The sequence below is a fragment of the Sinocyclocheilus rhinocerous genome, unplaced genomic scaffold (assembly GCF_001515625.1).
Source record: "Sinocyclocheilus rhinocerous isolate Xijiao unplaced genomic scaffold, SAMN03320098_v1.1 scaffold1347, whole genome shotgun sequence".
NCBI lineage: Eukaryota > Metazoa > Chordata > Actinopteri > Cypriniformes > Cyprinidae > Sinocyclocheilus > Sinocyclocheilus rhinocerous.
Genome location: NW_015647043.1, coordinates 140,232 through 166,016, shown reverse-complemented (window position 1 = coordinate 166,016; position 25,785 = coordinate 140,232). Strand labels below are relative to the sequence as shown.

Sequence of the window (25,785 nt, the reverse complement as noted above, 5' to 3'; positions counted from 1 at the left end):
AGCTACATCGCTGGGTATGTTCAAAAAGAAAAAAACAGTATGCGCAATTAGGCTTATTTAATATATCATGATGAGTCTCGAGTTCAGTATTTACACTAAATCTGTGCAGATTTGGCTTACATGAACTTCCTCAAGAAATTAATTAGTAAACATAATTTACGAAAAGGCGGGTTGGCGGGTGTTAATTTCAAACCCTGCTTACTATGTTTCTGGGTCTGGGAACATTTCAGCTGCATTGCTCTCTAGGGTCAGAAAGCACTAGAATTCATAAAAAATATTGTAACTTGTGTTCCGAAGATAAACAAAGGTCTTACAGGTTTGGAACGACATGAAGGTGAGTAATTAATGACAGAATTTTCATTTTTGGGTGAACTATCCCTTTAAACCTTCAAGCTTTTATTTTGGTGGTGGGAAACATTTTAAGTTTCTGTGATAACAGGTTTACTAAAGTTTCTCATTACAAATCTAGTGCAACACTGTGAACCACTGTCTACAAAAAATGTTGGGAATGATGTGAATGTGAAAAACACATAACTCGCGCACACTGCATTCCCAAATGCACAATGAACTAACAGCACATGCAGATAAGGAGTTCACAGCTGTACGTGTGTAAATGATCACAATGCCACACACTACTGTGTGTGTCAAACTCACTGTCAGACAGAAGCGAAAGTGAGAAAACTGGAAACGGTGTATTGATACCGTGGAAAATGAGCACTGAGTCATGAAACTAAATATTCAGACTGGGTATGTATCGAAATATCTACATTTTTGACAACACTATAACATACATACAGTCATAGCCAAATACTTTAACACTCATCTGTCCCTCCCGAACCTATAACAAAAGTGTCCCTCACGGGTCAAAATGACCCGAAGGCCAAAAATGACACAAATTTTATTTTTGGTCCAGAAAGCTTATATTGGTCCATTTTTCTATTTTATTTTATTTTTTAAAATTTTTTATGTAGGTTTTTTTTTGGGTGATTTTTATTTTATTCACATTAAATTCTGGATATTTTTTTTATGAAAATTAGCATATTTTATACATTTTTTCACAAAAAAAACAAAACAAAGAAAGACAATTTCTGCATATTTATACTTTAAACATGATCATCCATCAGGACCTAGGTCACTGAGTGTCTCTGATGCCATCTGGTGGGGAAAAAATACATAAAATTGCATTTTATGATTACAGCCACTAGAATCCTATGATTCTTAAATGAGCCAAACAAGTGAAATGTTTAAAACTACACCAACTTGAGACTTCATTAAGCTTTCAGATATATTTCAAGGCTTTCAGATATATATCAAAACATTAAAAACTTATATATATTTTGTAAAAAAAAAAAAAAAATAAATAAATAATTATACTGAATTTTAATCCAAACATGTGCATATTCATACAGTTTCATAAATATGTCATAAATATAAAAGATAAATTTAACTCAAATTTAACTGTTAAGTAAAAAAAAAAAATCTAAATGACAGTCATTTCCCAGCAGAAACATCATACAAGCTATAATGTGTTTCAATGGGAGTGTGTGTGCCAAGTGTGTGTTTGTGTGTGTGTGTGTGGACATGTGAGTTTTTTGTGCATTGAGGACATTCTGCAGTCTCAGCCCTTTGTTTGGTTATGCATCTTTTCTGGATTGTGTCAGATTTTGTATAGTCAAAAAAATCAAATAAATGAAAAAAATGCTGTTTTTTTCGGACATTCTATTCATTCCTATGGCCGGGTCAAAATTAATGTAATACTAATTTTTTTATTACACCCACATAGAATCCTAGAATCGACTCAAATTTTTTTGTGTGTGTGCTCCATGCTCAAGTGTGACAAAATTAAATAACATTTTTTTTTCATAAATTCCATGCTTTTCCAGTGGTGGGTCAAAATGACCCGCGAGGGACACTTTTGATACTTTTTTTATAGCACCCACTTAAACTGCTCGAATTCACTCACATTTGTTTTCATGTATTCCCAGTTCAAGTGTGACAAATGTAACAAAGTCTCATACCATAAAGATCAACGTTCGATTTAAAAAAAAATCTTTAAAAATGAGTTTTGGGTCAAAATGACCCGAGGGACGAATGAGGGTTTTAAAGTGAGTTAAATAAATGTGTCTGGTGCTAACCAAAGTAATAAACTAGCTGTTTATATACCTGTACTAACTATAATTCCATAATCAACAACCTAATGTAATCTACAACGCAAATAAATGAAAACCAATTGGTTGGGTTTCTCAACTGAACTTTAAGAACCCAAACAAACTTTCTCACAAAACTTATTGTCAGGCCATTATTAGAAAACAAAACATGCGACATCAGCATGAGAGGTAAACTTCTTTGATTTGTGTACATGAGACAGGAAATAAAAGAGGCTTCCTTATTTGTCTGTTTGTTGTTTTTCTCTCCCAGCCAAAGAGCTTTTGATTCTCTCTATGAGTGTCTCCCACAACATAAATACTTTATAAGACCAAAACAAGTCATTGAGAATGCCTTTCAAGCAAACAAGAGAACATCAGCTAATGTTTAATTGATCAGCAGTGACAAAAGGAAAGAACAATCGTGAAAGAAGTCAACAGGCATCATTTGCCGTATTCCCCATCCTGCCCTCCTCCACCACTGTGCTCGTCACCCCCGCCGTCTGCTGTATCCCAAACTTCACTGTCAAACCCCTCGGAAAACTACACTGAGGATTTCAACTGAGTGCATTAGTCTGAAAGCAGAAGAAAGACTCTCACATACAGCTCCAATTCCGTATGCTCTAAGTGCTCAAAAAATATGGCAAAGAACAAACGCTGAGGAGAAAATGCCCATATGAAGAAGCCAAGGAAACAAGGAAGCTCTGTGTTACACATGACTGGGTTATAATGTACCTGGAGAAGAGCACTATTCCCCCAACTGCATTCTACACTTCAAAAGTGAGCCTTGTGTCGGGAGTTGAAAAACACTTGAAGCACGGGGCAGATTTAATGCTGTTTTACTGCTCAAATGGACATTGATCATTTTATTAATGGCACTTCCTGTAACTCAGAGTACTCTCATCTTTAATCTATATTAATGAACATAGTTATCCTCTCTGCATTACATTATTTCATGTTGTGTATAAACCATCAACCGCAAAAACAAAACAAGTCATGAGTTTAGACATTTCATACAGCTACTGTATTCCCCAGCGCAAGAGTTGAAAACACACAACATATTCCTTTATACTTTCCTGAAAAAAGGGAATTTCACTACATTGCAGCACAACAGGGCATTCAGAATGTCATGAGGGTTACAAAAAATCCCTTAAGTGGCACTATTATGAAATTCCCTTCACCGACTAACTCGTATTCAAAATCCATCTCAAGGTCAGGCTCAGGATTGTACGGGGAAATCTCAAGCAGGCTTTGTCAACTAACTATGAGCTCTATTTAAGGAGACATTCATTAGAATGCATGGCTACAAATGCTCGAGAACTTATGAATACATTATGTGCCTTGTAAAACAAAAAGCTTTTTTTTTATGGTCATACTGGACAATCTCAGTGGCAGACCCCCATCATGCTTTAATGCTGAACTATGTCCATTGGATTCTGAGGTGACATGACTATGGACACCAGAATACATGTTGTGCATTGTTGTATCAATCTCCAGACATACTAATGAGAAATTCCTGTCACCTCCTATTTCTTTGTCTATTCTTATATCTCTATTACTTGTATATTTTGTCAGAGCTTTTGTCTGCCTCGTGTCATTGTTAAGCTGAGACAACCGGAGATGATGAAAGGAGATCACTCACCCACTTGGGACATCTCTGGCACTGAACCTTTGTAAGGCCCCTCAATGAACTGTGGGGGGTTGTCATTGATGTCTTGCACTTTGATGATGAACTCTGACGGTGGTTCCAGAGGTTGGTTGGTGTCTCTGTCGATGACCTGTGCCGTGAGCGTGTACTCGGCCTTCTCCTCCCTGTCTAGCCTTTTCATGGCGTGAATGTCCCCCGTCCTCTCGCTGATGGCGAAGATGGTGCCCGCCCCTTCCCCTGCCAGCACATACTTGATGTTCTTAGTCCCCACGTCCAAATCCGTATGGAGCTAAAAAGAGAAACAGAGGAGGGGGATTGAGGCTACTTCCAGTTGCAGCTAAGACCACTCGAGCATGACCAGATCAATGGCATCCACACCGGACCGAGCTGCAATCAATCACGTAAAAGAATTAAAGCCCACCATCAAGTGCAGAGCTACATAGTCTCTTCGACATTCTAGTGTTTTACTGTGACGGCTGAATTGTTCAATCTCACAGACAAAAAAGGGGAAAAGAGCAGGCTAAGTCCTGGATTTCAAGGTAATGCTTGGGTTGTGTATTTCATCTATCTGTCATTCACCTCTTCATACATCGCTAGTAGAGGGTGGAGGTCAAAGCGTTCTGCTCACACCTGCCTCAGGGCCCTGTTACCAACTTGAAACCAGTCACCAGGCCACAGCTCCAGAATGAGAAGGCAATTGGGTTGTGTGTGGAGAAAAAAAAGAAAGAAAATAAATAAAGGGCAAGACTATCCTTGACTGCTTCTGAGAGGGAAAACAGACAGACATCTGCCAAACAAAAGAGAAAGAGGCCCAAAACAGCTACGCCTTCTCTCAGATTTATTAATTTATTTGTTTTTTTTTTAGACTTGTCTTTGTATAGACCATACAAATAAATTCATTGAACCCTTTTTGGTCACATTTTATTTTAAGGTCCAATTATCACCATTAACAAACCATTAACTCCGACGTTTGCCTCAATATATTACTAATTTGCTGCTTATTAATAGTTAGTATGGCAGTTGTTAAGTTTGGGTATTGTGTAGGATTAGGGATGTATGGTCATGCAGAACTGTTTTAAAAAAATTATAATAATAATAATAATTGTTATTATTATTATTATTATTATTATTGTTGTTGTTGTTGTTATTGTTATTATTATTATTTTGTAATAATAATAATAATAATAATAATAATAAAGGCTTTTTTTCTGACAGAACTTGTGAACTTTTCAATTTCTGAAATGGCATTTAAAAAAAAAATCCCTACATAACTCACATCAGTTCGGTAGCTACATCATGTACAGCAACTTCAGTTCCATTTCCTGAGGTGGTAATATATACAGCCTGGTGTGAGGTAGAAGTACACTTGAGACTGCAGTAACAAGGACAGCGTGAGCTTTGAAATGCGGACTTCAAGAAAAAAAGCAATTGCTTTATAACTATGGTTTTATGCATATGTTGTCTCAGCGGTGCCGTTTCCAGACACTGACAAAGCACACACACTTAAATTGTCACACCTTGCACTTTTGTTCCCCTAATTGTCCTATCATTCCACATGAAAGATGTATCTCATTAACACATCAGCTTCACAACAGTCTTCGCTCTATGAAAACCCCTAAATGAGCCCAAATTAATGATGTGCTTTTTCTGATGGGAAACTTTTTTTCTCTTTCCTGAGATTCTCATGTATTCGAGAAAATGAGCAATAATATGTATTATTATGGATTCCTACAATATATGAACAAAATGTCACAGCTGCAAAACTTCACTTCCACCATTTGTTCATCCCTATGCCCTATGTGTACAGACAACATTTCAAGCTTGCGCTCACACCAGTCTCATTCTGACGAGCGATCGCTTAATCTAAATGTGCAAACAATCGACTGAAAGTGTGGCTGCGGAGGGGAGGGGAGGCAGTCTGTCATTATCTGGGTTGCCAGGGCAACTCCAGTGCTCTAACATCTGACGGCATCCGCATTTTCCCAACTCTCTTAACACACATATAATGGAAAGAGGTCTGGTAGTTTTTTTTTTGGACCGTTTTGTTTCAATACTGTCAAATAAGGAAAAAGTCTATGATCACTCCACTGAAGGTACAAAGGAGAAAGAAGGTCAAAGAAAACAACAAAATCACAATGTTAAGTTGATTTCATAATAAATTTGATTAAAAATGTTGAGTACAAGACACTGAGAAATACGGAGCTAAAAAATAACGGCAACAGTGGGAAATGTAAAATCCTGGGCAGTCTTAAATCTGCCAGCACACTGGTGTGGATTAGCATTCAGAGCTGCGCGACTGGAGCTGAACAGAAACAACAGTGGGTTTTACACCCGTCTCTCGCTGTACCACTGCTGCGGAGTACAGCTTTTATTGTCCAGGAGAAAATATGTCAGTGGCTGTTAGAGATGAACCTTTATAGTAGCCTGAGGAACAATCAGCGGCTCCGTAATGAGGACCCCTCCATCCCTCTACGCCTGCCGACTGCACACTAAAGTGCAGCGTTCAGCCCAACATTGCAAATTAATGATTTTGCCTCATGTCAGGGCAAGTGGCAGAGAGGACGTGAGTAGAGAAGAGAAGATTCTCATCACCTACAGAGATGTTGTGTCACGCGTTTCAAAAATGTCAACCCAAGGACCATCTCAACGGTCAATTAGGCATTGTTTAAGAATAGTGCTCTGCTTGGACTAAGTGAACTGGACCATGTGCTACTGCAGGCCTTCAAGGTCACCGTAGTTTCAGCATGGTGCCTGCTGAAAGGTTTCATGGTGATCATGCATGTTGCAAGAGCAAATTCCTGTAATGGATTCCAGGGCTTTCAGAAGCGATGCCATTTATATTTTAACAGCCACTAATGACATTAACTTACTTCTCCTCCTCATCATCAGAAGCATCACTATAATTCATGTCAATGTTATATAGGCAACATAGTTAACACGGCTTTCGTAGTATGTTATCTTTTCATGTTGCTCATCTAGATGAAGTTGTAGCCATTGTGGTTGGCATGTGGTGCTCATGTGGGAGATGTAGGTTCAGATTTGGCTGTGTGTCTTTGCATTTAATAAAACAATTCTCAGTGGGTACTGAAATAATTTAACAAGAGGCTTATCAGGCAGCATGCAATCTTTTTATCATGAAGAAAGTATTTACATTTAAACTCGTTCATTATGCACATATACACATAGCTTATTTTCCATACAGCCCATATTCAATATTTGAAACAGAACATTGAAACAGAACACTCTCATATATGAGTCAATGTTATATATATGAGCACTTGCTTACATATAAGATAATGTTCTGTTTCAAATATTGAATATGGGCTGTATGGAAAATAAGCTATGTGTATATGTGCATAATGAACGAGTTTAAATGTAAATACTTTCTTCATGATAAAAAGATTGCATGCTGCCTGATAAGCCTCTTGTTAAATTATTTCAGCACCCACTGAGAATTGTTTTATTAAATGGGATGTCACCTTTACTCCCTTACTAATAAATATTGTTTACATGTTGTCTTTAAGAGATTCCCCCAAACACAATGTGCAATTGAATTTTGTATGAGATAAAATGAACAGGCTATACATAAAAGTAATGATTGTTATTTTACCAGCTCACCCTACATTTGACACTTGTATGTATTCAATAAAACAGGATTCCAACCTTCAGAGAAAATAATAAATGCCCTAATGAAAAACAACGAGAGTAAGCATGTGATGCATGCTTGACTAATGAATACCACATGGTGCCTTGAATGGAGTGGCTTTCTCAGTAACCTTCCCAGGTACATGATTAGCCTTCCTGTGCTCCTGATTTATTCCTACTGTGCTGAGAAGGAACCAAACAGAGCAATTGTTATTGCTATACAAAGCAAATGTAATCAAATCAAAAACAGATAGATTTTCATGAAGCAGATCCAACTACATATTCAGATACAAAACTCTGCTACAAAAGAGCTTTATCTTTGTCCAGATAATACAGATTGAGAATCTAATTTCATATTTTAGCATAGTCGTTTTTTTATTTTTTTTAAACCCGCTGCTTTATTTCCTGAGTGGCTGAATGGACTGTGGACTATTACAGGATGTGATTACCGATTCTCCTGTTAAAACATGCATTGATTTAACACAAGTAACACCATCACAAGCAACACGTCAGGTCTGGGCCGGGACTGGTTCTGTTTAAGACTGGCTGTGACTCTGAACTTCTGGTCTGCTAAAAACTAATCAGATATACAACAATCTTTCAATCTAGAAACCACTAACAATGGAACAAATAATAATAATAATATGAAATAAGTGAAATATGAAAATAAAATCTCAACTATATAACTATACCATTTAAAAGTTAGGAGTCAGTAAGATGTTCTTTCTTTCTTCCTTTCTTTATTTTTCTTTCTTTCTTTCTTTCTTTCGTGAAAGAAATGGATGTTTGATCAAAATCCGCATATCAGAATGACTTCTGAAGGATCATGTGACAATGAAGACGAGTAATGACTGCTGAAAATACAGGTGCATCTCAATAAATTAGAATGTCGTGGAAAAGTTCATTTATTTCAGTAATTCAACTCAAATTGTGAAACTCGTGTATTAAATAAATTCAGTGCACACAGACTGAAGTAGTTTAAGTCTTTTGTCTTTTAATTGTGATGATTTTGGCTCACATTTAAATAAATGAACTTTTCCACGACATTCTAATTTATTGAGATGCACCTGTATGTGTGAACTGTGTATATTTATTATGTATATATAAAGACACACACATACAGAATATAATTACAAAATATTTACATGTATATATTTATATTCATATCATTTATATTATATATATATTTAATTAATATATAAACATAACACATTTTTCTTAAATATATGCATGCATGTGTCTGCATTTATATATACATAATAAATTTTCAGTCTTTATCACACTGAACTGAAAATGACATGCCACTATGTCATGTTCATTTTTATTTTCAAGTGGTTCCCTAAGGCCATGAAGGTATACAGTGTCATTAGACATGCAAATAACTCATCCATCTCTCCTTGGCAGAGACCAATGGACTGATAGGAGCTGCAATTATCATGTTCTTTTCTTTGAAGTGTATTTTGGCTGTCCCCACAAAAGGCTTCAGGGACAGAGGGGGGTTCAGTTCTCAGGCAGCACTATCTATGCTAGCTGTCTGTTCTAATGTGGAATTACAGAGAACTCTGTTTTAACATGTCACATCACGGCAGATTAGACGCGGCAACAAGCAGTTCCTTTGTCTCACAGACTGAAGACTACATGCAAACCGAATGTGTATGTGTCTGTTTGTGTGCGTGTGCTTATAAGTGACTATGCGGCTCCGAAGTCTGAAGATCAGAAAACCAGCAGGCAAGAGGTAAGGGGTAGTGTTTCATGCACAGGAATACAAAGGGTGAGCATCCTTTCTTGTTTCCCCCCTTAAGGTGTTCTGTACATTTCATGAAAGCCATACTGTGTGATGAAAGCATCTTACAAATTTCACAGGTCCCACAACATCATTGTTTTGCTGCACTGTTTTAGCACCTGTATTTCTAGCATTTCTTTTTTGGTGTGTGCCGAGGGCAAAATGAGCAGTTTACCCAGCAAATAAATTCCCACAGCAGATATTTATTTTACTTTCATCTTCTCTCTTTGGGAAGATAAATATAGAGGTCTTCTCTGTCTTTTGAATTACTTTTGAACCCATCATTATTTTCTGTTTTTAAACAGAAAATTGGTACGACCTCAAATGTATTAAAACCAAGCAAAAATAAAGAGACTGTTTAACATCTACATCAACTGTGAAGAGACAATTCCCAAACGTAACAACTGCAAGCTCATGGAAGTTCAGCTGCACCTGCTGACAAAATAAAGTGCTTGTTGATGGAGAGAAGGCACAAAAAACATAAAAATGGACCCTTCAAAATGAACACAGTCAAATTACGCATCCATTTTTATTCTCTGTCTGAAATGCCCATCGGTAGTGTCAACAGAGATTTCACGCTGCACTGCAGGCACATCAGCCGACGGAAACATTTCCCCCTTACCTGCAATTTACATCAGAACACACGCATAGTGAGATTAGCGGCATTGGTGAATGGGCTGCTCTGACTGAACGCTCTAACAATGTGTCATCCACTCACCACTGTGAGGAGCATTCAATGCTGTCCTGCTTTTAGACCAAGCACCATGAACACAAGTCAGTCTGACCATTTAAAAACTCCAGATATCAGGAATAAAACAGCAGGGTGGATTTGAGTCTGTGTTGCTTCTTCTGAAGGATATAAGTTAATCAAGAAAGTATATCAATGCTGTCCTGCTTTTAGACCAAGCACCATGAACACAAGTCAGTCTGACCATTTAAAAACTCCAGATATCAGGAATAAAACAGCAGGGTGGATTTGAGTCTGTGTTGCTTCTTCTGAAGGATATAAGTTAATCAAGAAAGGTTCCTGATTTAAACTGGACTGTACTTGTAAGAATTTAAACCTCTCTTCAGTGAAGCCAACTCGTTTGATTTCTTAGCTTCCAAGTGGTATGGACTATCAGCACAGTTGTACAGTATTCCAAATTAAATAAAGAATCCTCTATCAGTTACAATTTAATTCCTGAATTTGAAATTAATTGGAATGGAGTAGCCAACAAGACGCAGAATTGTAATTCAAATTAAAATGTAAATAAATTAGAAACTAATGCAAGATGTATGTAGGGGTGGGCGATATACTAGTAGACACAATTAACCAGTATAAGTTTTTCAGCCGGTAGAGATTTTGGACTATCGTCTCTATCGTGGTTACAAGCTCACGTGACAATGTTGTGCTACGTGGTCATGAAAACATATCGTTTGCACGCGTTTTTAGTATTGTGATTTAAAAACTTGATTTTATGATGTTGAAACTCAGTCAGCAGCGAATAAGCTATATTCGCTATATGCACACGCTGTCTGAGAGTTTTTGAGCGCTGTCAGAGAGGTGCGCACACTGAAGATGGTGCTCATAGAGCGCGGGAGTATTGAACAGAGTCATTGTTGCTGCTTTATAGGCCTTAAATGGTTACACACACTCTTGTGTCAAAATACTTATCTTTGCAAGTATCCTCATAAACACAGTAGGTCTTAAGTGAAACCAAAATAACTTAGAAAGAAAAAGATGTGTAACAGCATATTGGATCCAGGAAGCTCTTAAAGTGACAGCAGTCTAAAATGCCTGCTGTCTGTCATTCATGTTAATCAAAAAACAAAAGAAAGAAAATCTCTAACTATTCTTGACTAAATCACTTTTCTAACTTTCTAACTTAAATTAAATATATATTTAATTTACTCAGTGATGGATATGCAGTGTTTTTATTCATTTGATTACTTTATACAATGTATGTAGCATTTCTTATTTATGTATTTATTTATTTATTTATTTAGTTTTACTGTAGTTGTTTTTGTCCTATTGCTTGTTAGTTTATCTTTGCTTAGCTAGACTTTTATTTATATTTATTTATTTATTTATTTTTATTTATTTTTTATTATTATTATTTAGGCTAGTATGATTTTTTTTTTTTCTTTTTGTGATATTGACACTGGTGACAAGAATTATGAAATTTCTATGGCATCAAAAGTTTTGATATCATAAAACCTTATTTAAAGCAAAAATTTATAGTTACCATGAAATAAAATGTATCATATTGTGATATGAGATTTTGGTCATATCGCCCACCCCTATATGTATGTATGTAATGGTTAATTAGATAAGCAAAGTTATAGATAGATAGATAGATGACAAAGTGATAAAATGAACATATAACAGTATTGAAAAACCCTGCTCTTATCAAAGGTCTTAACAGTGAAGGCCACTTGAACACATGGGGCCCTTCTTGCAAATAGAGGCCAACTGGAAGGAGGGCGGTAGGGGGTGTCCCTGTATGCGTGCCCCCTTCCTGTTGCCCCTGACTGGGAGATGGATGCCGGCTGTCACACTCGCCTGCCTTTGTGCTTGCCAGACGCGAAGGGGTCTCAAGGAAAGTGCCCAAACACTCATCAATCTCACTTTTGCCCTCTGCTCCTGCCTGTGCTCTTACAGGTCCCAATAACAATTTAGTCACAACATGAGGAAAAATGCTTCCATCCACAGAACCAGGGCACTAATCCGGTGACCTGAGAACATAGAAAAGCAACTAAGAAAGTGAGAACGAGAGAGTAATAGCCCCGAAAAAGAAATAACAAACAACTTTATACTGGCTCTTCTATGGTACTGATCTACTGTCAGGCTGTGAAAGGATGAAAAAATGCAAATGAGCGATATCATGAGACGTTTTTTTTCTCGCGCCCCATTCCTCATCATTTGTCCTCTCTCACTAAGAAAAATAATGTACCCAAGGGATGATGCAGATCTGTTTTTACATATTTTTTCCCTCTTATTTTTTTCTCTTTTCGTCTCTGTTCTCTTTCGGAATAGAAAAATCATAACATGCATTTTCCCACAAATATTTAATTACAGAAAAACATGATGTCCGCAAATTCCCCTCTGTATGCGTTCACTTCGATTGTGTCACTCATACTGTGAAGCTTTTTGATTAGTGTCACTGTAACCCAGCACACTTACATTCACAGTCACCAAGCCTTATTAAAATAGCTTAGAAAAGCTCTGATAGCCGTCTTGAAAAATGGGTCAATAAACAGACCTCAAACCACCTCGCCATTGGAGTGGTCTCAAACCTATAATCTTTTTCCAGCAACACAACACAAGAAAAAAAAAAGAAAGAAAGAAAAAAGAAGGTGACATGTACTGAAGCAAAATGGGTGTCTTGGAACATTTGACTGAACAACAAGGGCGATCCAAAAAAAAAACTGTTTCAGTAATTCTCGTATGGACTGTCATCTGGCAGTAAGATTAGTATTAATGGACTTCAGCATACATTTGATTTGTACTTCTGTGAAGTGTGTTCAAGCATTTAAAATTATTAAACGTATCATTATCTAGAAGTAATTTCACTTTTCTTTGCTTGAATGGAAATTATGGAAAATAGGGAGCAAAATTGCAAGGGCAAATGTTAGAACACATTATACTTTCAGAGAAGTGTTGGGGATAATATTGGACATGAAGCATGAACAGGTCACTTGGAATGACATGTACAGAAGTTCATCTGTGCTTTGCATGAAGACTGGAGCTTGCTCCTAGACCACAGACAGACACAGACACACACACACACACACACACACACACACACACAAACAAACAGCTAGTAAAATGTGTAAGTGCCAGTTATCTATAGGCATCTCCTCATAGATTTAAACCAGAACTCTCAATGTGGCTAAAACACAGAACATTATAAACACCCCTTGGAGCAGCAAGTTTATCCATTTACTTAAGTTCCAGAATTTATTTCTCTATCCATATGCAGTCATGATCTACTACTCTGACCTTTAGCATGCAAATTTAATCTCATGGAGTTAGTCATTTAGTGGGGGCCAGCCTGGGCAAGCAGTAAATGTGATGATCCCAGATGGCCCACCCCCACCGAACGTAAATCAGCGAGGGAGCCGTGAAGGGAAGTCACAGGCAGAGTCTATCTTCACTGTCTAAAAAGATTGGGAAGACACTCCGTAGCAAGTAATCCTTCTGTTGTGACACTGATGCTGTAAAATTTGTCCTCGGGCAAGGATTTGGAATGCACAACCAGCTTTTTTTTCAGATTTTTTGGGAGGGGGGTTAACTTATCTCTTATTCTCGCCATCTTGCAATCCTCCACTCGCTTAGTGATGCATAGACAATGTGAAATCTATGAAGTGGAAGGTGTTGACTCTGAGCTGACAGTCAAGACATCTATGGCATGTCATGCAAAGAAAAAAATACAGGGAGTAAGTGCAAGGCTCTGTAGGACAGGCGCTCATGTTGAGTATCCATTTATGGGGTTTCTAGATTTAGCAAGCCAGGCTTTAAATTTGGCATGAAACAGAAAATGCAACCATCTTTTCTTCCCTATTATGATGTATATCTGAGTGAACGAGATCTCCAATGAGAAAAAATGCAGGATGGGACTTGATTTTGTCCATCGAGAGTTGATTTGATCGTTGTCATTTCCTAATTGCTGCACTGTCATGTGAGTGACAGGTTTCTGGAGAAGAGAAATTACTGTCTAGCCCTCGCGCCAATGCACACGTCATCAGTGTCAGATAAGAGATGTGGTTGCAAGGGAGAGACAGTTATTTTGATTTAAGTATAACTATATTTCATAAAAAAAAAAAAAAAAGAATTTTGAATTCAAGGTGACTTTAAAATGAACCATGCTGTGGTTTAATGCAACACAAAATAAGACCTGGAAAAAAAAGTAGGGGAAAGGACAGTCTGTTAATGCATAAACCTGATGCCAAACCACTGAGATACATCAGTCCGAGAGCTCATAGAAAAAGGACTCGAGTCTGTTCAAAATGCACTCTAACAAATTGCATTTTGAAGTTGCGAGCCAGTTTGTGAGAGAAATGAGGTGAAGGAGCAAAAATCTCAATACTGTATGCTATTAATAACACAGAAGATCAATAATGCATTTAAAATTGCTGCCTAAAATAGTACTATAAGCACATCACAAGTGTTTCTGTTCACCAGAAGCTTTGAAAAGCACACACAAAAAGGCAAACGTTGCCCCCAAGACAATACGCAACTCAAAATATTTTGTGAAAAAAATTAATTGGGGAAAAAAAAACTCTTGCCTCGAGAATTCCAGAATTGCTCATTTAACACAAGACGTCAAATCAAAGTTTGCCACAATTTTTCTCTTGCATAGATATCTGGGGGGACTGTGTTTGTTTATCTCCCCCTTTGAGCCTGGCACTTAAAAAACACCCTAAAATCAAGCTGGCAACAAAACAGCTCCATTGTATGGAAATGAAGATATTTCCCCTTTGTTAGGATGAAAAAAATGGCACCACCATTTATAAGCAGTCATATATTATACTGTTTACAAATCACTTTAATGCTTTTGGTGAAATCTCAGGGCTCCCATACATTTTTTTAAGTCCATCTCTCTGCCTCGCAGTTGTAGACCAGCCAATACTTTTCGATTTGGGAAAAAAAGAAGCACTGAGGTAAAAAGCCGCTGCTCAAGACGATTACATCTATTCTACCTCATTACTTGCCTTTTGGGAGACAGAGGAGGGCAGAGAGGCAGGCTGCTATCTGTTTACATTTACTGTACAAGACTATCGGACTTATAATTGTGTTCTTCTTTCAGCGCGTGGCTCTGTTTAAAGGTCGTGTGGTCCCAGGGAGATGAAGAAAAATGAAATCCCTTAAAGGGATTCCACTGCACAGGCAAAAATGCTGCAACACAACTTTTATTTATTTTTCTTCTCTTTCTTCCCCTCTTATTTTCTTTCTACATTTGGGGGACTTTCCAACTCAGGAAGATAAAAAAAGAAAAAATGGAAGAAAGAGAGAGAGGGCAATTCATATTCTGAGGAAATATTTTTTTCACTTGAGACTGTCTCAAAGGAAATATCATATAGCAAGGTTGGGATTCCAAATAAGATCAGCGAGGGCCATTTGTAGGGGGTAGAGGTCTACAGGACAGCGAGACATAGACTCATATAAAGGAATACTTCCGCTCATTATGAAAATTCTGGTATCATTTACTTACCCTCACTTATGAATTTTTTCATAGCATGAGGGTGAGTAAATGATGACATAATATTAATTTGAGTGAACTATCCCCTTAAATGAATTGGTGCTATCAGAATGAAAGAATAAACAGTTGATTAAAAAAACAAAACAATAAACACAAATCCATACCCTGAAAGATGACAACAGGGGTTGGACTTTTTCCACTAGAGGAAGCATTATTATTGTATTAATGCCTCATATTTTGGCCAGAAGCAATGGTCTAGAGTTAAAATGCTTGAATGATGAATTTGTTTATTACAAACATGCAGTTTTTCATTTAAAAGACATTAAATGATGTTACTTGTAGATTATTGTGATGTTTTTGTACAGTACCCAGTCACTGCTGAGAATCCACTGGTGGGCAAGTGATATGATGCTACATTTCTCTAACTATGTTCTGATGAATGAACAAACTCATTGACATCTTGGATGGTCTGAGGGTGATAAAATGTTCTGCAAATTTTTATTTTTGGGCAAATTATTCCCTTACTTTCTCAGATCCCATTTAAAACAAGAGGTTATGATATATTTATACCACACCTAGTTTGTGTTCCATTTCTTTATGCTTTCCATTTATGATTTGAGCATGATCCACATGATTTCCTAGTCCAGAAGGGGCAAAGTCAGTGATGAATGTAATGTCATGTACATGTTGAAGGATCACTGTGCAGATTACCTCATAACTCAAAACACCGTCTGTATTACTTGATGATGATGAGGCTGTACTCCAAAAGACTAATTCCAAATAGCATTCCCGACATATCTGAAGTACTACAGTGGCATTCATTTTAACATTTTCTGGCATGTTTGCATCCAACGCATGGTTGAGAGCACAGACATAAAGATGTAGTGCAATAAACCGCCTGCTGTCTTTTCATTCAGTACAAGGCTACATATTTACAATACATCTGCTGGTTTATTATTCGCACATGTACAGCAGGAGATACATCATCATCATATGGGTCTGCTTCAATCTGTCTTTTCCATGAGTAATTATGGGGTTTGTGTATATCTATGAGCCAATCTGAGACATTTGTTTAACGAGGACTCTCGACTAATATACAATGTTTGTTCAACAGGATCTCACAGCTTGGTTTATATGGCAATCGCTGATTATTGCCTTGTCTTTTTTTAAAGAAGTAATAAATCATAAATAAGCATTGATGAGTACAAATATTGAATCATCAATAAATGTCTCATAAGTTACCTGCGGTGCATGTGACGTTCAAGATTATTTATCGCCCACCCATTTTCATCTCTCAATCTCCATCATTCCGCTCGGCCAGAAATTGAATGTGAGTTTACCCAGTAAACACGATTATATGGTTTATGCTAAACCTATTCCATTAGCATACCAGAGGCGAGAGAACATGTCCAGGCGTGTATGACATGGTCTTATCCCTCCCAGCCCTTGTCCAATTATGGATTAATCTGAACACATCAAACGTGGCCCTGTTTGCACCTCATGCGATCATTTCAGCGATACTGCTCCGTCAACAACTAATTGCCTTGGCTGCATTTTCCTTCGCAAGAGGCCAAATCCAAGAAGAAAGATCCATATATAGGGTTCACTTACATATGCAAATAAACAAGACTAGTGGAAAAGCAGTATGTGGAAAGAGATGTGTGTGGTGTTTGGGGTGGGATGGGGAGGTGGCTCAATTTTTGATATTATTATCTGATTTCTGTAAGTGGTTCCGTATATGCGGCTCACATTAGCTCAGGATGAACTCTGCGCTGCTCCATTAGTCTTCCCCAGATAATGCTACACTTCTCAGTCACGTTTACTTAACATGCTGGATCCGGCCTCCACGATTTGCACTAATCAACTGATAAGGCGAAAGCCCTTTCACCAATCCCTGGAGGGTGAAAACTGAACTCCTAATGGTCATTAGTAGTAATTATGTTCCCTAACAGACACATCCAGCCCAGCCCCTCTCACTCGTAAGTAGTTAGTTCCCATCACCATCCACCCCTTCAGGTTCAGATTGCACTCCCGCACACAGGATGTGCCCTTATCACCAAGCACTGCTGCCACTCACAAATATGATAACATAAAAGTTAGCTTTCCGTTATAAAGAGCGGCTATATAATATATTGAGTGGAGCAGTAAAATAATATGACTGTATATCTCTCCCTCTCTGCTTTCCTAGCCTCAGTTCTTTCAGATCAAACCTCAGTGACCTATTCCCCAGAGTCTGACCTACAGAGTGTGATCTGTATTGACAAGGACAAAACTACTGGCAAGGGATCCCAAAAAATTCAATAACATGTGTACAGGCCCTTCCTACAGCCTTAGCATCAACACTGTAATCTCCTTTTCCTCCCTGTCATTTCGCCATCATATTCACCTGATGGGCTTATTACGGATTCAAGCCTAGGCAAGGACAGATAGAGTGATGCTGCAGTGGTGTCCCATAATGACACAAAGGATAAGAGAGAAACATTTTTCTATGCAAACAAAATGCTTCTAAACAAAAATGCATCCCCTTCATTCATTAAACAACATAGTTTTACATTCTGCTAAGAGATATTTCACATTTTATTTAGGAAAATAAATGAATAAATTTTTTTTGGTGAAAATTGAAAATTTGTGAATGAAAAGTAGAACAAGCATGGACATTCAGAGCTACTTTATTTCTTCATAACGCATGAACAAATCATACAAATTCTGAGGACATACATGTATCTCATTCGTTAAAAATTACATATGTTAAGTTCTTATAAACTTTTGCATGGAATTTAAGAGGTACATTTGTATATTTTCCTTGTTCAAAAGTTTATACCTCTGAATTAATTGGAGCTTGTGCCCACAGGTAGTCAAACATCATAAATACCTTTTAATAGAGGCCTAGATACAAATATCATGCAGATCATTTGTATTACTCTACACTAAAACACTTACAGTATTTATACATTTTTTAACTATACGCAACCATTCGAAAGTTTGGGGTCAGTAAGATGTTTATTTTTTTTTTAAGTATATATATATATATATATATATATATATGTATGTGTGTGTGTGTGTGTGTGTGTGTATGATACATTTCCATGTCTATAAGGTCACCAGGGTTTTGTGTGAATGAGGTTTCATTTGGTTCCAAATGTAATCCTAAACTTTAGAATACATTTAAGTGTGAGCTCTGATGAATAATAATTAAAAACATAAAAACATTCCCACACACACAAGTTTTACACACAAATATGTGTATATGCATGGTAAGTGAATATGACCCAATGTCTGCTCTTACTTAAAAAGATTATGTTTTTTCAAACTAAGCTCTCTGATTGAATTTAAATAACGTGTTCTTAGCTTTATTACCAATATTCAGATGTCAGGGGGGCGTCAGCGAGCATCTGATTCATTTCAGGTCACGAACAAGAGAGGCAAGGGGGAGTAAGTTTTCTTGGCCCTGCAGCGGTGTAGCTGACGAGACAGCCCATTGTCAGGAAACTAATAAAGAGGCCGAGTGTGCAGGAGCGTAGTAATTATCAGGCCCGCGATATCAGCACAGAATTTATGAAAACACTACGCGTTAACAAAAGAAAAAGGTCATGTGCATGGGCGGGCCGTCTTGGAGATAGATTTCTGGCAGCAGACGCCGCACATGTCCACAACCATGTGATAAGCAAAAGTTGCATTACCGTTTGACTGCAGTCTGGAGGAAAAACAACAGCACACTGACACCGGAATGCCTTCTTGAACTGAAGAAACATGCCCTGGAACGTTTCTAAAAGTATCTTGGAGACACAGACAAATGGGCTGAAACATGGCAATGTGAGATTGCATCGATCTGCAGGAGTGCAATTGGCTAGCCTGGTCATCCCCTTTGACTAAGTGTGCTTCGTACCAGGATCCGTGAAAATAGTGAGCCATAAGCTAGGCGAGCACGAGAAAAGCTACCTGACATGTTTTCAGCTTCCTCCACGTGGATAAAAATACACAGTGGCAGCACGGCAGTGACCTTGCATTTGTAATGTGCGCACCTGTAATATTTGGCATGACATGACGGATCTGTTATTGGCCAAGAATTTCCGGTGCGCCGTCTGTCTCCGCTTATGTGTTCATGTTCCTGTGTGATTGCACGTCAGGCTTTACGTATGTGTTTGTTTTTGCCTGAGAGCGTGCTATAATAAAAAAGAAAGGCAGTCAATGTTCACTCTGAACACATATGAATTTCCTGTAGCAAGGACACACAACAGATATCCAATATCAGTTTGAAAATGCCGATAGCTCTCTAGCACTTTGAGGAAATCATACACCATCTGGAGAAATAACACAATGTGTCTCAACACCCTGTGTGTGTGTGTTCTTGCAGAAAACCGTTTTTGTTACATGTTGCAACCAATCAATTTGGCAGCTCAATTGCAAATGTGATTCTTAGAAAGCCTTAAATAATAGTAATTATAGATACTAATGATTTAGACATCTCTCTTTTTTGACACATTAGTGTAGGAGGTGAGAGAGAGAGTGTATTTCCTTTATTTATTTCCTTTCCTTTTCACACCATCATACATGTCCACTCCATCAGCACAAGCTAATAAACTTTAAGACACAAACCGATATGTGTGGAGTAGCATGTCTCCAATCCTTTTCACACTTGTTCTGTCTCTTTTTCCTTCATCTCTGTACCATGAAGGTGTAAGCTCATGCCTGTATGAGAAGCATCACTCAGGCTCTTGTTCTGTTCCTCACACTGCAATACTCCTCACACTCACACTCACACTCACACACACACACACACACACACACACACACATATATATATATATACAAAAAAGACACAGGCAACTGGCCCAGTACAAAGAAAGTCATCATTCTTTGAGTGTAATTCCAGAGGCCGGCCTATACAGGCCTGATAGCCATTAAGGATTCATGATTCATCTGGATCTCATATTATAACGGCTTGAATTTTTCATGCAACCCCTCAATGCCAAGAAGAGGAAAGGAGGAATTGAAATTAGATTAAATGTTGTCTGCAAAACCCACCCAGCGCATTAGCATGTTAAAACCTTGTACTATCACAACAGGGCCTGTGACGAGATTTGCTTCATTTTGTTAGATATAATCAGCATTTTTAGGATGTCTGGACTAGAATAGATCATGTTGGGACATTGTCGAGATGAAGATGTGAGAAAAGTCATTTGCAACTGATATGTGGGTGAGCGAGCGTGAGTATATGTGTATAATGGCCTACAGACTGCTTCAATGCAGCGTTATGACACTATTTTACTGTAAAATTTGCCCAGAAATTGCATAAATGGTTCTCAGCCTTTTTGAATCCAAGGTCCTCCATTGCCCACCACAATATATGGGCCCCTAGACCTAGTTTTATTTTCAAAACTTATTTTATTTTATGGATGCTTCTAATTTCTGTAAAAAAAAAAAAAAACTAAAATAAGTAACTAAAAATAACCATGATTAACAACATTAAAATAGTTAAATTTCAGGAATTTTAAGAGCTGAATGTTTTACAGGGTGAACAATCTTTTTAACCAATCAATTTGTAGGACCCTTCCAGTTGTTCGTGGTTTATATTTATGGATAAGGATTAACAATATGTTTTTCTTTTTTAAATAATATTTTTTTCTAATCTAATTTATTTTCATCTAATAAAATATTTTAGAGCTTGGCAGAAAAAGTGAAATGTGTATTAATTTAAAATTGGTGTTTTGGAACTTTTAATTTACCTTTTTTTCCAGGTCTCATTTAAAATCATTCACTGTAATAAAAAAAAAAATAAAATAAAATAAAATAAAAAATAAATAACGTTTTTCACAGTTACATATTATTTAAAATAATCTAAGAGTAGTTAAAGAGTAGCTTCTACATGAAAACATTTAATTTCTTCTTTTTTCATTAAAACATTCATGTTTAATTCAATGTGTTACTTGCTGATTCCTCATATATATGATTATATAAATAATCAATGAAAATTGTTTCTACACTAGATTTTTTTTTAGTGGTTCTACACTAGATTTTTTTTAGTGTTTAAACTCATCTTGGAAGGCTTGCTGAGGCCTCCTAGTGGGCCCCGACCCCCGGTTGAGAAGCATTGATCTACATATACAACCCGCATCAAAGCAGCCAAATATACTGTGTGTTTATGCAGACTTTCTAATGCTGCACAACGATGGCCTAAATGTATTTACACAGAATCACAATGGCATGAAACAATGCATCACATGCTCGAATGCTGATTATTGATTCACGTGCACAAGAGCGTCACACAAGGCTTTGCTCTCTCTCTCTCTCTCTCTGAGTTATTCTATTTTATTCTTACTCTCTCAAGCAGCATTATTAAACAAAACTAGCTCATTTGCAATAAAGGTCATTGGCACACTTCGCTGGCTCTCAGACAATCTTGCAGGTGTGTCACTGAGACAACCGGGGCAATCGATTTACCATGGTTACTTGTTGTTCTTCTCAAAATGGCTGCCAAGCAGCAACAGACACCAACAACATGAGGTGCCACAATGCTAGAAAGCACCGGAAGCAGGGGTTTACTTCCTCTTTTGTTGTTATTTTGGAGCTCGGGCAGAAGGCAGCAGTGAATGGTGGCTGTTCTTAAAGATCTCAAAATAGGCCTTTCCTCCATTGTCTACACCTCGCCTGCTCCCACATTTGCTCCCAGTTAACTACACATCAAAAAGCACAATAGCGACATCCATTCTCGACAAGATTACTCTATCCTCCCAGTTTGGCTCCTAGGCTTTCATGGGTTGAGGGAGCCTGGGATAAGCCCTTCTGCCTGCAGTTCCCCTGATGCAGGGTGCCGTCTGCAGAAGCGAGCTGCTTAGCCCTGCCAAGCATCCACTGACTCACTGGATGATGACTTAGCAGCCCACAATGACTATACCAGTGAGCAATTAGAAGGTTTAAATAATTATAATCAAGTGTTTAAGTAATCAGGATTGAATAATTGCAATCCAAAATGATGGAGAAATTAGCCTAGCTGCCAGAACTTAAACTAAACCACGTGCTCTTGCATCAAGTCTCTCAGCAAGTAAGCAAATTTGGCTTTCTTATGGTCAGTTATAATTCACCAGAACTGGACGAAAAAAAAGAACATTATCATTGAATTAAAGCAGAGCTATAACCAGTGTTCTTTATTATTATTATAATTTTTTTGTCATATTTTTTGACTCAATGAAAAAGCCTCTTAAAATTCTCTTCAAGTGCTAATCATTAATTATAGTCCATTGGGGGTGACCAGATTTATCATGGTTCAATACGGGATGAGACAAGTTGGGGGGGGTGGGAATGTGGGTTTGGCTTGGAGGGCCTGATATATGATCACGATATGGGAAATTGTATACACACACACGTACATAGTTATTTTTTTTAATATAAAAATTAAGAAGCAAATTACAAACCATAAGACAAATGCAATAGATACAAATTAAATATAAAATAAACTCGTTTTTCTAATACAGTAGGTTTAACATGTATATTTATTTAACATATTTTGTTGTTTGATTAACATTAATGAGACAGACAGGTATTTAATTAGGCTGCTGTCCCTTTAAGACCGAATGAATGTAATATACTGACACATATCCGATTTTCACCCACCTGTTTACGTTCACTTAAGCCATAACCGACTGTATTTACGTGAGATACTCCACACGATGGACATTTTGACAGTTGTGTGTATTTGACAATTAAGGCACAAGGAGAACTGATCGCAGAACTGTGATCGCGCGGGATAAACGCCGAGAGAGCGTTTCTGTTGTGTGTCATTCAGCGTGATTCCGCCTATCCCGACTTCATTACTGCAAGTTAATCGATAACAAATTGTGATTGGATGGTAATTTCGTTCTACGACAAGCTTAGTTACTTTTGAATAGTCTGTTCTCGTGTGACAGAACATTTCTACTACTCGCTCTGATCACCCAGTCTTAAAGAAATTGTGAAATACGGGACAAAATAATTTTAGATTTTTTCAAAATAAGTCGGGACAATAAAAATAGAGCTGAAATACGGGACTGTCCCGGGAAAAACGGGACGTCTGGTCACCCTAATTCTGACAGGACTTGAATATAATTTTAGTAGATAAAAATAGCATTTTGGCAGACAATAATAGGCTGTAACAGATCAAACTTGACTTGTTTTTAATGTACAAACATTTAAAATATGTATAAAACACACAAAATATATGTAAACAAACTGAACCCAGGCTATATAAATTGGCCCTGAAAAAAAAGGATTACGTGACACTGAAGACTGAAGCAATGGCTGCTGTAAATTCAGATTAACCATTAATTTTAATTCTAATTCAAAATATAACATTGTAACAGTTTTACTGTCACATTTGTTCCCAGTAGTTCTTTGCATGTTATAGCTATACCAATCATTAGGGGGCGCTCTGTATTCTGAGTTGCTCATTTGCCTAAAAGGGGGTAAAGAAGTAGCATTAGGCAGGAAGTGGTGTGCTAAGCACATGGAATGTCTTCACCTTTGCTGTCCTTTGTTGGTGCCCTGATTTGAGGAACAATTTGTTCTTGCTCTCAAATGTAAGTAAGGCATTGTTTTGTATGTATGTAGAGTTTGTAAATATGCTTTCTGTTAGGGGTTAATACTAAACACGTGTTGATTGTATGTTTGTTTAAATGCAGAGGGTTCTTGTATGAGAGAGGAAACAGCACAGATATAAACAGGACCTAGACAAAAAGGGGCTAATTGTCTTCATCCAAACATCTACTCATCTTATTCTATGATCAACAAACGGATGAATTGTTTGCTGGTTCCGATTCTTCCTTGCTTCATTTAAGGACTGCTGGTCTCATATTTTCCACTTTAAAGACTGATTTCACTGTGACAAAATGCTACTTATGGTCATATCTATGAACTGATGGACTTGGTGGACTTAATTGATGTTTCCTCAACTCTGGAAGACTCTATATGCTAATGTTTGGACTTGTTGATATGAATGTGTGGCTCACAGTATGTCTTTAATACACATGGCTCACTGAAATGAATCAGTCTCTGTGGTCCCTCAATCTTTATGTAGCATCAAAAAGTTAGGTGTTACAACATTACAATATTTACAGTTTTGGTTAAATAAATGCAGCCTTGGTGAACATAAGAGATATTCAAAAATATAAAAAAATATATAAAATACCTTTGAATGTTATTGTACTTTTTCAGTGAAGGTTTAGACTGTTTAGGAAAGTATAATCGCATGCGATAACATATCCACATTTGTTACATATTCTGATTAGTATTAACTCAAATTCACCTATACATTTGCGTCATTCTGTCTAAAGGTAAGTTCCAGTTGCATTCAGATTCATTCAGCTCATTCCAACAAATATTTAATTAAAATCATCACTGTGCTTCTTTATGATCAAAAATGAGATTTCAACAAACACATTTGTTAGCAGGGCTCGCAAAATTTCAAAATCCCTCTTCGGGCAGGCATTTTCAGGTTTTGGTAGCCCAAAATGAATTTAACTAGCCCGAATAAAAAAAAGACATCGGCTGAACTTTACTGTGGACAAATCAGCATGATCAGCAAAAACTAGTAGCATATAGGGATGTAACGATTCACTAAACTTATGGTGTGATAAAATTCACGATACAGATTACACGATTCAATTTTCTTACGATTTATTTTTTATTTTTTTACAAAATGAGATTTAAGACAAATTATAAATGAAGAGGTGTCCTTTTATTATTTCTCAGACAAAATGCTGCATATTTCTTTGTGAAATTTAAATGTTAAATAATAAAACTAACTTGAAATTTTAAAACAAATCCCAACTCAAATAAAAAAATGATACAACTAAAATAAATCTCTTCATATAAACAAAGGCTTTGCCTGTGCTCTCTTTAAAATCAGAGGCAACCAGTGCATTTGAATTACTATACAAAAAAGATGTTAAATACATGTTATTTGGATTGTATAATTTCAAAATTTGAAGCAAAAACAGAATGGTCTGATTTTAGCTTTGTGAATGAGACACAAATGTCACTCTCTGACAGGTTACTGTCAGAGAGCACCTCAGTATTTGAACGAGCTCTTATTGCATTATAGTCCTCCACGTCCACTGCGTTCTCAAAACTCTGGCAATTTGATAATACCTAGAATATCAAAATCAACTGCGGGCGGCAGATCCTTCTCCTATTTAGCGCCCAAACTCTGGAATAACCTACCTAACATTGTTTGGGAGGCAGACACACTCTGTCAGTTTAAATCTAGATTAAAGACCCATCTCTTTAACCTGGCTTACACATAACACACTAACACATTTCTAATATTCAAATCCGTTAAAGGATTTTTAGACTGCATTAATTAGGACAACCAGAACCGGGAACACTTCCCATAACACCAGATGTACT

The 25,785-nt window shown here is 37.2% G+C and overlaps 1 protein-coding gene across 1 annotated transcript in view; it reads right to left on the bottom strand.

Annotated features, from left to right (window-relative positions):
* Positions 1-25,785, bottom strand: part of LOC107708568 (cadherin-8-like) — a 96,888-nt gene that overhangs the window by 50,353 nt on the left and 20,750 nt on the right. Inside the window, exon 2 of the mRNA XM_016512829.1 lies at positions 3,787-4,081. Within this exon, the coding sequence (XP_016368315.1) occupies positions 3,787-4,081 (295 nt within the window). The remainder of the gene's footprint in view (positions 1-3,786; positions 4,082-25,785) is intronic.